The sequence below is a fragment of the Phasianus colchicus genome, chromosome 1, assembly GCF_987193195.1.
Source record: "Phasianus colchicus chromosome 1, bPhaCol1.hap1.1, whole genome shotgun sequence".
Taxonomy (NCBI): domain Eukaryota; kingdom Metazoa; phylum Chordata; class Aves; order Galliformes; family Phasianidae; genus Phasianus; species Phasianus colchicus.
This window is the reverse complement of record NC_143436.1, coordinates 34323469-34336325: the sequence shown is the minus strand read 5'-3', so window position 1 is coordinate 34336325 and position 12857 is coordinate 34323469. Positions and strand designations below refer to the sequence as shown.

The following is a 12857-nucleotide window of genomic DNA, read 5'->3' as shown; positions in this document are numbered from 1 at the left end:
CTTCCATGTTTCTTTGTAAACTCTGTCTCAAATACCCAGGAAGCCCCTGTTCATAGCCTGTTTTCTGTATGTTATCTGCAGCCCAGTTGAAGAGTGTGGGGAGAAATACTGGCCAGAGGAAGCTGGGAACGTTGCTGTTCTGGGACAACAGCAGGAGAGCTCTGCAGCTCAATGCAGAGAGAAGTGCCTGCTAATTTCAGTAGAAGGAGGTGGGTGGGACAGAGCTCTGATGTTCCTCAGGAGCTGGAACAGGCAATGCTGTCACAGCAGCCCCCTTTCTGTGGGCTTTGTGTCACAGCTCTGCTTTATGCTGTACTCATTTTTCCAATCTGTTCAAGGAGTTCATCTGTCTAGAGGTTAAATTAGTTCTCCTTTTCAGTGGGTTGAGCAATTGAGGATCCCTAAAATGGCTGCAGAAATGTCAGGTGGGACTGGAAGCTGCAATGCCACAGGTCTGTACAAGGTGGGAGATCGTGCCGGAGTGGTGCTTTAGGATCCAAGCTACCGTTGCCCAGAAGCCCTTGTGCTCTGGGCACTTAATGGAGAAAACAATGTAGCATGAGAGCGGCCTCTGATTGAAACTACAGAGGAAACAATTCAGGACGGAGACCCCGTGCTCCGCGCACTCCTGTTCTCTTTTGGCTGGCGGGGACGGCCAGCGCCTTACGCGCAGAAGAGCGGCGCCTCCCGGCATGCCCTGCGCCCATCTGTGCTCTCGCGCCGCATGACGGGGAGGGCCGTCGTACCTCACGTGACCGCAACCCTCCCGCCCGTCTCTGCCCGCATCACGTGACAGGGACTTCCGGGGGCTGCGGCGCGAGCGGGGCTCCTCGTTCGGCTGGGAGCGGAACCCGGAAGCGGCGGCGGCATGGGGGAGTCGATCCCGCTGGGCGCGCCCGTGCCGGTGGAGCAGGCGGTGCTGGAGACTTTCTTCTCCCACCTGGGCATCTTCTCGTACGATAAGGCCAAGGACAACGTGGAGAAGGAACGTGAGGCCAACAAGAGCGCGGGGGCCAGCTGGCTGGCCCTGCTGGCGGGGCTGGCGCACCTGGCCGCCGCCGAGAAGGCCTACCACAGCATGACCTTCCTGGGCCAGAAGCTAGGTACCGCCGCCCTCGGGCCCCGACACGGTCCCAGCGGGCCTCCGCGTTGCTCCGGGTCCCGCCGTGGCGGGGAGGGGAAGCGGGCGGGCTTGCGGGAAGCGCGGGAGTGCAGCGCGTGTGTGGAACGCGAGCGCTGGGTCCGCGCCCTCCGTGCGCTCTGACGTTCGCGTTATCCCGAAGGGTGTCTTGCGGCTGGCACAGCGAGTCTTTCCGAGCCTGTGCTGGGGAATAAGCAGCCTGGCTGCGGTTCCCGAGCTGTAGCCAGCTCTGTTTCCGGGTGGGTATGCACTTGGCTGAGATTCTGGCAAAGGTGAGCTTAGTGGGGTCGCCAAGAGCTTCTTTCACTTTGTGGTTCCAGGCCCTAAAACAAGAACAGCGTGTGTGTCAGAACGTGTGTAAGTACTCAGGGCTGGAGATTGTCTCCTGAAGGTTGTCCATTCATGTAGATGCTGCAGGATCTCAGGAAACCTTGGCCACAATCTTAGCTGCTTCTCTGAAAAGAGAAAACTAACTCACACAGGACAAGCCATCATCATGTTGTCCTCTGAGCAGAGCTACTTGTTTTCTCTTTGAACTGCAGACTGGCATGGACATTGGATCAAGGGATGCAAGTCTGCTGTATAATGCAGTAAAGCAACAAGAAAGTTCTCCTATGGTGTTTATGTTGAAGTGGTGACTTTAAACTATTTTATAGGAAGAATTTTACAGAGGGAAAAAGCTTATTGTAAAGCAGACTTCTAAAAGTGTGTTTGGTTCTTACAGAAAGTGCAGAATTGATATTGTAAAGGACTTGCATAGTTCTGTTTGCATGCATACCTCAAGAACAGCAGCAATAGGTGTCTGTTCCCCTGCCATGATCCTGGGACAGCTCTTGGCTTGGAGCTGTTTTTCCATGATAACCAGTTCTATGCTTTTCTGCTACAAATTGCTAATGAAACTTTTGAACATTACGTGTGTAAAATAGATGTGGAAAGGACTATACACCACTATGAAAGTTGTAAGCAGCTTCAAAATGGAACCTGACGTCTCTTAAAAAAAACAAAGTTCTGCAGGTTCATTCTTTGTGATCCTTGCTCTGCTGCAGCTCATGAGTGCCACAGCAGCACATAAAGCCATCTGGAAATGAAAATAACGAAATAAGAGTAGTACTTTTGCACAGTCTTTTGGTAACATCAATGAGGAATATATTTTGTCTGTATCCCTGGTGGTGGTGGGGTTGGAACTAGCTGATCTTTAAGGTCCCTTCCAACCCAAACCTTTTCACAATTACTTTTTTTTTTTTTTAAATTATTTATTTTAAAATAATCATAATGTTAAGCAAGTGAAGCGTTGACTTTGTTTTTTCTCAGTTTTAGTTATGAATTAGCCTGCACTGTGGTCCTACTGAGATAAACTGTTGTTTCCCCTTTGACTTCTGGTTTGTGTTAAGGTAGGGTAGGAACTGGAAACATTTGGTTTGTCCACACAAATATCATGTTTCCCATGTAAAGGCTGCTGTGCAAGTCTGCGTGTTCTGTGTTTGAGGGGGTGTTATTAAGGGAATTCTCCATTAAAGTTTTAGAATTGTTAACAGCAGCTGAGCCTATTAAAACCTCATGTTGACTCATGACTTCCATAGATAACAGTTTATCATAGTAGCAGAGTTAACTAAACCCTTGTTGTTAAAAAGCCCATACTGTAGCTAAGACAGGTGTGAAGAATTTGAAGAAATTTTGCAGCAGTCATTGGCTGCTGAAATAAGAATTGGGGCAGGCACGACTTGCATCAAATTACACAGAGTGCTTCTGTGTGCAATTCATCCTTGCAAAATAATAGGCTGAAAGTTATTTCTTGATGAAAAACCCCTAGGAACACCTGGGGAAAAAACAAATGTGGTTTTGTTTTCCAGTATTGCTGTCTGTCTTTCCTCTCCCTGGAATTTGGTAATACCTCCATATTTATCTGAACAGGTGGTCAGTCATTCTTCAGCCGAAAGGACTCCATCCGAACCATCTACACATCTCTGCATAATGAGCTGAAGAAGGTGGTGGCGACGGGTCGCAATGCACTAGGAGGAACAGCTCCTCACTTGGAAGAGCTGCTTTCTCACCTGTCTGAACAGCTCTGTTTTTTTGTTCAGGCTCGGATGGAAATTGCTGACTTCTATGAAAAAATGTACACGCTCAGCACCCAAAAGTTCATTAACTCTGAGGAACTGGTAAACATTTTGGAATCCATCTTAAAGAAATATAGCTCAAGGTCAGTGCTTATTTTCTGACAGTAAGTACTCGGGCATGTGATCTGCAATAAATTATATTAAGGCTGAAAGCCTAAAGATGTTGCTGTCTTTTCATTGCTGAGGAGTATGGCTCCTTGCATGAATTCATGCATGAAGTGAGTGTTGGTGAGCAACGACCACCCTTGAGCTGAGAGCTCAAAGTAAGACTTCTCAAAAAAACCCAGAAAATTCTATTCATTACTTTACAGGAGCCATCTTCCCTATTTCTTAATTCATACTCAGCAGAGAGCAAAGAATAATGTTGTTTATGGGAAAAGTGCAAGAATTCCATTCTTACGTCCATTGCTGTGCTTGTAGGATAAACAAGGACTTAATTCAATATAGACTTGAGTGAAAAGGGCTCGAGGGCTAGAGCCCCTCTCCTATGAGGAAAGGTTGAGGGAACTGGGATTGTTCAGCTTGGAGAAGAGAAGGCTCCAGGGAAACCTCATTGTGGCCTTCCAGTACTTGAAAGGAGCTTATAAGCAGGAAGGGGAATGGCTGTTTACAAGGATGGATAGTGATAGGATGGGGGGGAGTGGTTTTAAACTAAGGCAGGGGAGGTTTAGCTTAGATATTAGGAGGACGTTTTTCACTTAGAGGGTGGTGACACACTGGAACATGTTGCCCAAGGAGGTTGTGGATGCCCCATCCCTGGAGGCATTCGAGGCCAGGCTGGATGTGGCTCCAGGCAGCCTGGTCTGGTGGTTGGTGACCCTGCACATAGCAGGGAGTTGAAACTAGATGGTCATTGTGGTCCTTTTCAACTCAGGCCATTCAGTGTCTCTATGAAGTTGGTTTAGGAATAGAACAGATGCTGATTTTTGTTTTAAACTTAGAATTGAGCCAACACATTCTAAAGCCATGCATTAGTTTGTAGCTGTATCTGAGTAAATTTCAGATTAATTTCACAATATTGTTAGCTTTTAGTATAGACTATTATTGTTTCTGATCCTCCTGAAAGGGTTTTATGGTCTTCTGTTATCACTTCTTTTGAGAGCTACTGGAGTTAGTAGAAGGAGCACAAAGTCCTTAGTGGTTTTGCCTTTGTGATTTCTTACATTAAGATCTCAAAGTCAGCTAAAATGTGATCTGTGCAAGTGGTGGCATTTTAAAAAGAAAAGAAATTTTGAGTAACTTGACAGCAGACAAAAATGGCTGTAAAAATGCTTTTATTTTAAAAGCCAAACAAGATAGATGTTTTAGGAAGATAGTTTTCAAGTGTAGTTGGATTCTTTTTAATCTTTGTTAGTGAAGTAGCATCTAAGAAGACATTTGGGTGAAATATTGTGAGGTTTTTTTTTAGTTAAGATTTTTTAAATGTACATTAAAAAAAATTCAGTGCTGCTGACAGTGTTTCTAAAATTCCAAACCTAAGCACTGCAGCTGACTCCCCTTGCTTTTGTTAATAATTTTAAGGAAATTGTTGCGTAACATTGTTATTTAGAAGCCTAATTTATATAATCTTACTAGTAATTTTTGGCAGTTCTTGATTTGTAAACCCTTACAGTCTCAGGGTTGTTAATCCAATGAACCGTAAAATGATGGAGACGTTCTAAGATGCTACTAAAGCAGTTTGGGTAGCTTGGTTCTCCCCAGTATTGTAGAGGATATTTCTGAAACAAAGTCCATCCTTCGTTCTTTCTTTTAGTTGTGTCCAATCTCAGAGCAGTTTCTGAGGGCTGTTATGTGTGTTTGCCATATAGCATTTCTCTGTCAGTCTGTTGACTCTCTCAAGTGAAAGGTCAGATAAACTCACCCTTATGCTGTCTGTTCCCTCTGGGAATATGTCCTCACTTATAGGTGAGGGTGTGCACTGTTTTATCAATCAATACTTGTAAGCCAAGTGGGGCATCTGTTTTCCAGCAGGTTCTGGCCTCAGTTTCTTTCCTTTACATCTGAAAATCATCAATCTCTGAACAATTGGAAGCTATTTTGTTAGTGCTTATTCCTGCCTTGTAAAGCCAGTAGAAGACATTTTCCTCTATGTTTTCTGTAAAATACAGCTGGAAAATCAGCATTTCCTGAACTTTTTGAACTTTTTTTTTTGTGGGATGAAGGAGGCACTGTATGGGAGGAGAATGTTTATGTTTTCAATTGGAGAAAGTAAAACAGCCTCAGGTCTATAAAAGCTTAATATATAATGAATAAATAATCTGTATTGATGTAATTATTCTTGTGTTAAATGCTTTCATCTAGTCAGTGTTTTGTAGCTTTGTATGCATCTGTGATTTAGAGAAAGAAATTAAGAAGTTGAAGAAAAATGTCATCTTTGTAGTCTGGAGAACAGAACCATCACCCCTGTGCTCTCATGAATGAGTGGGGGGAAATCGATTGATCTACCACATTCATCATTTAATTTTTTTTTTTATAAGTTTGAACTTACGTCTTAGAAGCAAATCCTTTCAAAAGTATGTATTGTGGCTGTCAAGAAAAAAGGGGACCCTTGAAAAATAATAAGGCTATCAGACAATTTTTACAAGCTGAAGCATTGATGTTTTGGTAGCAAGCTGAGTGAAAAGCCAAAGAAAAAGTAGTGAAGAGGAAGAGGGGGAAAAGCTTAAATTTCTTGTCCATTGTTTTGGCCTACAACAAAATGAAATGTTTTGGTTTTGAACCAAAGTGTGGGTTGCTCTTTGTTGGAGATCTCTTGAAGAGGTCACCTAAGTGCATATTATGGGAACACGTATTAAAAAGGCTTCTTCTGTCTTAGCTGAAGTTCTTTCTTTCAGAAGTTGAGTATTTACCTTCTGTAAGTGGAGCAGTTCTGCACAATTTGCATTAAAGTGTATTTATCTCCAGTGTTACAAATCTATGAGTTTGAGTGATGAGGAGAAGGAAGTAGACTGGATCTGAGTGAGGTTTTTTGTGGTGGGGTGGTTTGGCTTGTTTTTTTTTCCCCCTCTGTAAAGCTAAGATAAAATAGACAAAAGGTGGGAGAAGAGAAAGCTATAAAATGTATCAATTAAAACTCCATTTCACTGAGACTTGTCCTAATGGTACGGTCACTCTAGTGAATAAGATGTGCATTGGCACTTCTACCTTATGGATGAGATTTTCATAGCATCTGTTAAACTGAGAGCTGGTCTTGCCCTGAATTCTTAGAGAGGGAGATGTGCTGAGAGTTAGAGAATCTTTTACTGTTAAAGTATGAGATTCTACTGAATATTTTTCCTCTTCATTACTCCTGGCACACCAACATTCAAACTTGAGAATGGGTTCAACAGTAAATACAGTTAATCGTGGTTCTGCTGATTTATTTCCCATCACAGTTTTAGTGTTTTATTGTAAATAAAAAAGGAAAGAAAGAAAGCTCAAGTTGGTTTCCTCATAACTTCCCTACGTGAGCAGTGAATTTATAACATAACTTTCTTTATTTAAACTTAATATCTTAGTACTGTTTGACAACTATCAAGACATATTGCCACTGGAAGATTAATTGAAACAAAACCACTTGAATTTAAAGAGGAATGGTTCTGTAATAGCTTGTGAATCAATATAGGCTGATGTAGGTATGCTGTATATTTATTAAAACGTTTGTCCTAAGTAGGAATTCTTAAATTAACAAGATAACTTGTTGGCTTATGCTTCAGTCTGCCTTGATGTGTTGTGTTCTGTTGTGAATTGAGAAGCACTAGCTTTTGTGTATAGAATTTCTCATGTCTTGAATAATGTTGTGTTTTCTAGATTTCATCATCCAATCCTCAGTCCTCTTGAAAGCAGTTTCCAGCTGGAAGTAGATGTGCTTGCGCATCTCTTAAAGGCTCAGGCTCAGATCTCAGAGTGGAAATTCCTTCCATCCCTGGTCAACTTGCACAGCGCTCACACAAAGCTACAGACTTGGGGCCAGATATTTGAAAAACAACGAGAGACCAAGAAGCATCTGTTTGGGGGGCAGTCTCAGAAAGCTGTACAACCTCCTCACCTCTTCCTCTGGCTGGTGAAACTCAAAAACATTCTCCTTGCCAAGTTTAGCTTTTACTTTCACGAGGCCCTTAGCCGACAAACGACCGCGTCTGAAATGAAAACTCTGACTGCTAAAACAAATCCTGATTACTTTGGGAAAATCTCCAGTTTTATTCGGAAATATGATGCTGTCAATGTTTCCTTAATCTTTGACAATCGTGGGTCGGAGAGCTTTCAAGGACATGGTTATCATCATCCCCACTCTTACAGGGAAGCTCCCAAAGGAGTGGATCAGTATCCTGCAGTGGTGTCTCTGCCCAATGACAGGCCTGTTATGCACTGGCCCAACGTAATCATGATTATGACTGACAGAACCTCTGACCTGAACAGTTTGGAGAAAGTTGTTCACTTCTACGATGACAAAGTCCAAAGCACATATTTTCTGACTCGCCCTGAACCTCATTTCACCATTGTAGTTATTTTTGAGTCCAAGAAGTCAGAAAGGGATTCTCACTTTATTTCTTTTCTCAATGAAATTTCACATTCCCTTAAGAATTCCAAAGCTTTTGCAAGTTTGAAGCCTGGATCCAAAGGGTAAAATACGTAACACAAATTGTCAAGGCAGACTGCCAGCCTTGGGGTAACTGCAGCTTCCAGGATTACATAAACTCATGATTATCATCATCTAATTAAAAAGGAACCATTATTTTTAATGATATAAGTTCAATTAAAAAAAAAAAACAAAAAACAGCTAACTGACTCTTGGGGGAAAAAAATATTTTTGGCAGTATTCAGTGGGATAACTTAACTGTGGGGTGGTAAATGGCAGCAGTGAGAGCTTTTTTTTGTGTGTGTGTGTGTGTGGTTTTCAATTTGCAGTATGATTTATTTTTTTCAGTCCACAACTTAGTTGCCTGTATAACAAAGGAATATATGCACTTTATTATAGTCTGATCTATAGAGATTACTGAAAATGTGATGAGGGTGGAAAATGTGTATTTTCAGAAAACCAAAAAACTGTCTGACAGGAATTACTTCTGGGAACTGTACACTGATGGAAGGGAATATTAAAATGTGTGAATCTGCAAGAGCACGTTTTAAATAAATAAGATACATGAATCACAAAAGGAACTCGCTAATTAAAACACTTTTAAAATGGTTGAGAACTGATACTGTCTGTTAAGCAACAGTTTATTCTGAACAAGCTGTGAAGCATAAAGCTGCTTCAGAACACAGGCTCAATCTTATAAAGCTGAAATGTGTTTTGGGAGTAGACCATTCCCTGCAGTGATGTGACCCTGTGTGTATCTGGCTTCAACTGAAGCTGGAGGAGGTTGAACAGGTGGTTTAGATTGGAATGGCTGCACAGAAAAGCAGCAAAGCTCTTTCAAATTGTGCTTTTGTTCAGCTACATGTTAAAAAAGCGTGCAGGAGGAAATACCCTTTGTGAGTTATTTTACAACTTGCTGTCAGGGCCAACTTGGATATACTTCCAGATTTTTGGAAGTTTGTTGTTTTTATTCTGTTCTGTTTTAAGTGCTTTCACAAGTAAGCTAAATTGCAACTCTTGGAATTTTGATTTTCATTCCTTTGCAGTATGTTTTCCTCATTCTAAAATTTCTGTTTTGCTGCTTAGTTTTTCCAAATCCAGAGGCTAGAAGTGTGGTTTCTGATTATCCTGAAAGTGCTGTTCATGTTGAGAATCGATATTTCCCCATGTCATACACGACTTACAGGCTTATACTGTGTGTTTCTTCTGACCATTATGCAGTTTCCTTGTATGGGAATTCAGGAGGGAAGGATGTGGCTCTGACGTACAGTTTATGCTGTTGTAGTCAAGTTAGCTAACACTGTTTGAAGCAGAACAGATACCCTTGGATATTAAGTTTTACTGAGTACCTTCATCTCTTGCAAAGGGTTTTGGTAGCTTGTCTCACCTCTCCTGCAAGTACTGATTTCTTCACAGTCACGTAAGCATGCTCTCATCTCAAAGTGTGAGTTCCAGTTTTGCATTTTGTGCCACAGAGAGTCTTCCATGTTTTGCTATAATTAGATGTTGGTCTGTTGTAAATATCTGCTTCTTCCTTTTTCCTAAGACAGTCTTGCTGCAGTTTCACCCTTAAGGTTTTGAAGAGACTCCTTTTTGTCACTGGAGTTGTAAATACCCCAGCAGCAGACCACCACTTGTTTCTAGCAATATTGCATTTTGCATCTCCTGTTGTTCTTTTGCCTGAGTGAAGTTCCAAACTCTCCCAATACTGTCTTTTGCGTGCTTACCTTCTTTCAGATCGTGACTTTGTAATGATGTTGTGCTATTGACTTCCTCAGCCTGAGTAAGGGAGAGGAAGCTGTCACCTGAACCAATTCCCAGTCTTCAGCAGTGTAATAAAGTGTTGCACGAATACTGCCTCTGCAGTATTTTCCTGTGAGACAAGCTATCCACGGTAATAAGGGGAAGAAAGTAGCTTTGGGAGGAGAAAAGCATGAGTACAGTCACCTGTTTCCAATCTTTAGGTAGCAACCATCTTGGCAGAACAGGTCTTTCTGGATAGGGGATTTTGAGAGTCTTAGTTGGTTTACATTATTAACTAGAGCATGCTAATATGATGCTAAGAGTTAACATTTGAAGCTTAGAGCAGTGCAATGCTGGTTGTAATTGTGCAGCTCACTACTGATCTCATAACATATTTAGTGCTACTAAATATTTGGCTGTGTGTTATATGCATCATTTGCTACCAAAGTACTGGGAGTTTTTTTTTGGTGTGTGTAAGTCAAATTACTCAGAGCTGTAAAGAGAGCATAATCCTGCTGAGTTCTTGTGGTCCCGTGTTGAATTAAAACTAGGGATGCCTGTGTCAAGCTAAATTCATAGTCTTTGTTTTTGAGTTAGTACTCTCTGGGAATGCAAGTGGGGGAAACTTTGCCTCCCTTACTACCAACTAGCTGACTCTTAGGAATTTGTTTCATAAAATGTCAGACCCAAGCCAAGGTCTACAACATCTTTGTATGTTTACAAAACGTTTGGGAGCTGAGACTCCAGGTGAGCCCTTGACTTCTCATGGGAGAGCCAGCCTTCATCCCCTCCAAACAAAGTCCTGTGCCTTTGGAGCTGTGCAGGATGGTGCTGCAGCCTCAGCTGGACTGCAGGTGTTTGCATTAAGCATCAAGACACATATAGGATCATTCTCTTGGCTAAACAGGGATGAGAATTGAAACTTGGCCAAGAGGAGAAGATTGTCTGTTTCTTGGGTCTTTCTAACAACTGTGACGGTTGTTAAAAGACTTGCTTTCATCAGCACCAGTGGCAACTGCAGCAGGCTGGAGTTATGTCCTCTCTGGGTATTTACTAGGTCTGGTTCTTCAGAAATAGAGCAGTGCTTCTTCAAGGACTTTCTGGGTCTGTGTAATTCTCGAGGTAAAATTGTCAGAATACTCCAAGGGTGAAAGGTTTTGCAACTCCACTTTTCACCTGAAAGCTCAGTTAGACTTGTGATGGGGCATCTGAGGCTGGTTTTGCCCTCATCAATACAGCTAAGCAAACTAGGCACCCCCACTCTGGGAGATGCTAGCTCTTATCAGAGAGATGGGGTGGGAAGTTGTGAGCACTAATAGGTTTAGTCTTCTGCTTTTAATCTGATGCTCTGAATCCGTCTGCATGATTTACTAATTTGACCATTTAAGTCCTGTTGTAGGTGTGGAAATCATTTTGTAGAGCTCACCTCTGCCTGGAACTGTGCTGAAGGAAAAGTTCAGAAACAGTAGAAGTTATTTTCTTCTTCTTTTCATATGTATCTATCTAGAGAGAGCAATAGGCGATTACTTTCAACTGTCATTGAATAATAGGTGTTTGGGAAGAGCATGTCCTTTTTTATTGTTACTTATGTAGGGAATGAGTGAGATAAATGGAGTCCCCACCCCAGCTTCATAAGCAATTTGTCTACGCTGTTTTGCCTGCAAATTCAATATTCTTAGGTGTAGTGGATCAACCATTTCCATGCTGAAGTTGCAGTCTACATGCAGGATATCTTTAGCTGGAGAACTCCAAAATTTCATGCGCTGAATTTTCACAACACAACAGTTGTCTCAGGCCAACTGACCTACTGACTGCACATCACACACACACAAAAAAACAACAGTAGGTGAATTTCTAAAGCTGTGTGTTACTCTCTGTTAGATATAAAGGTAGACGGGGATAAGTCTTGGACCAAGCTAGTTGAATTTGTGGCACTATCCCCTCGTTATTTTGCTATCCTGGTAGACTGAAGTGATACCTCTGATCCTCTCATGCCTGAACTTGTGAGGATTTCTGTACCTAAATGTGATTTGGGTACCTCAGGCTCATCTCTAATTGGTGATGACTTATTGAAACGATGGCTGCTGGATTAATAAGGAATCAGTCTACGTGCTTCTGAGAGAAGCAGAATAGAATAGAACAGAATGGAACAGTAGAGTAGAACAGGACAGGACAGTTGGAGAGGACCATTGTACATCATCTAGTCCAACTGCCTGATCACTTCAGAGCTAACCAAAAGTTAAAACATATTACTGAGGGCATTATCCAATCATTTATTGAAAACTGACAGGCATGAAGCATCAATGATGATTTTGATAATGCACCTATGTCTTAGTTTTTGCACAGCAGTGCTCACTCTAAGTTAAGAACTTTCCAGCTTTCCCCATTAGCTTGCCAGCAAGGAGGCTGAGGAGATGCATGAGAGGGGACAAACCCAGGAGAGCTGATCCAGATTGGCCAAAGAGGTATCCCATGCCATATGGCATCACGATGGATCGAATTGGGGAGAGGTGACCAGAGAGAAGAACTGCTGCTCAGGAAAGTCCCTGAGAATCTGTCAGCAGGTGCTGGGCAATTGCATTGTGCACCGCTTGTTTTGTGTGTTCTTTTATCATTATTAGTTTTCCTTCCTTTTCCATCCTATTAGACTGTCTGTTTTCTCAACCTGTGGATTTTACTTTTTTTCCAATTCTTTCCCCATCCCACTGGCAGGGTGGGAAGAGTGGGTGAACAGCTGTGCAGTGCTTAGCTTCCTGTAGGGTTAACCCATAACGAGTGTCTGGCATTTATCTTTGATGAACTTCACGCTATTGCTGACTGCCCAGTGTTCTGATCTGTCTAGACCCCTCTGCAGGCATGCCATCTCTCCAACGAGTCAACAGAACCTCACAGTTTAGTACCATCAGCAAACCTGCAAAGGATGTTTTCAACTCCTGCATCCAGATCACTGACAGAAATGTTGAACACAACTGGACCAGTCCAGAAGCATGCTGTGTTAAAGGCCTTGCTGAAAACCAGAAAGGTTATGTTCACTTCCTTGCCTTCATCAACTAAGCAAGTGGCCCTATCACAGAAGATCAAACTGCTAAGCAGGACTTTCCCTCAATGAACTTAAGTTGACTATGCCTGATAGCAGCTTTGTTCTTTAAGTGCTTTTCAAAATCACCCAGGAAGATTTTCTCCATAACTTTTCCAGGGACTGATAAACAGGTCTGCAGTTTCCTTCACTCATGCCATTTTTGTAGATGGTTATGACGCTGGCTATTTTCCAGTCAGCAGGGACCTCCATAGACTTTCA

At 42.3% G+C, this 12857-nt stretch overlaps 1 protein-coding gene across 1 annotated transcript; it reads left to right on the top strand.

The window, feature by feature from the left end:
• Positions 1–644: 644 nt before the first annotated feature.
• On the top strand, positions 645–12427 carry KICS2 (KICSTOR subunit 2). Its single transcript, XM_031589524.2, has 3 exons — positions 645–1103; positions 3053–3341; positions 7048–12427. The coding sequence occupies exons 1-3, from the start codon at positions 869–871 to the stop codon at positions 7862–7864; spliced, it is 1341 nt and encodes a 446-aa protein (XP_031445384.1). The 5' UTR covers positions 645–868; the 3' UTR covers positions 7865–12427.
• Positions 12428–12857: the final 430 nt, after the last annotated feature.

Excerpts from the sequence above, each read along its gene's own strand:
- KICS2 (XM_031589524.2), top strand. The coding sequence starts at position 869 with ATGGGGGAGTCGATCCCGCTGGGCGCGCCCGTGCCGGTGGAGCAGGCG. Across the intron at positions 1,104-3,052 it reads CTTCCTGGGCCAGAAGCTAG|GTGGTCAGTCATTCTTCAGC; the intron begins GTACCGCCGCCC and ends TTATCTGAACAG. Across the intron at positions 3,342-7,047 it reads TTAAAGAAATATAGCTCAAG|ATTTCATCATCCAATCCTCA; the intron begins GTCAGTGCTTAT and ends TGTGTTTTCTAG.